Source organism: Atta cephalotes (genome assembly GCF_000143395.1).
Source record: "Atta cephalotes unplaced genomic scaffold scaffold00038, whole genome shotgun sequence".
NCBI lineage: Eukaryota > Metazoa > Arthropoda > Insecta > Hymenoptera > Formicidae > Atta > Atta cephalotes.
The window spans coordinates 2,310,600-2,311,326 of NW_012130102.1; the positions used below are offsets into that span (position 1 = coordinate 2,310,600).

Genomic DNA, 727 nt, shown 5'->3' on the forward strand with positions numbered 1-727 from the left:
GGGAAAAAATAAGGGAAATTTTAAGACAGAGAAAGAGAAAAAAGGAAAATTTATTTAGAATTTTCGTTCTTTATCTCGTTCTCTCTGTTGTCTTCACTTTCATCTTTTCTATCATTCCATAACTTTCTATTTATTTTTGCGCGTGATCGCGTTCTGCTGCTATATCTTTTTTTTGCCGTACGGAGAGCCTCTTTCATTCCATTTTGGAATTCGAAACGACTTGGCTTATTGAAATGGCGATTTCTGCAAATGCTTTCTGAAAGAGAAAGACAAGATTGTTAAAATATAATGATAACATTACCAAAAATTAAGTTCAAATAGAAAATAAAAAGAGATTTTACTATAAATCGCTTGTATAATTCGAGTATTATACAACGGTCGCTATTCTTCATTATTCTTATTGCGTCCCCATCAAGTGAAATTTTTTAATACCGAATCGACGAAATTTTCTTTAAAGCACAAGTTTATCGCTTCCTTTAAAGTAAATCCGCCAACGTAAGCAAAGTAGTGTTATCTAAATAAAGAATGAGTATTTATTATTAGGATGCTATTACAAATCATATATTTTTTAAGCCTGTTGGCTACAGGATAGACAGATCCTGTATCCTGATCCGAAAACATTTCTTTTCTGTATCTAATAAACAGGCTTGAAAAATTTATGTTACGATAAAACAGACAAATGTAAATTAGCCAAAAAATACATTTTCATTTATTGTACAACACATTA

The 727-nt window shown here is 30.4% G+C and overlaps 1 protein-coding gene across 1 annotated transcript; it reads right to left on the reverse strand.

Annotated features, from left to right (window-relative positions):
• Positions 1–50: 50 nt before the first annotated feature.
• Positions 51–504, reverse strand: LOC105621954 (the record flags this gene model as incomplete). Its single annotated transcript, XM_012203389.1, has 3 exons — positions 51–256; positions 342–381; positions 433–504. Coding segments are annotated over 3 exons (318 nt in total), but the record flags the coding sequence as incomplete, so codon positions are not given.
• Positions 505–727: the final 223 nt, after the last annotated feature.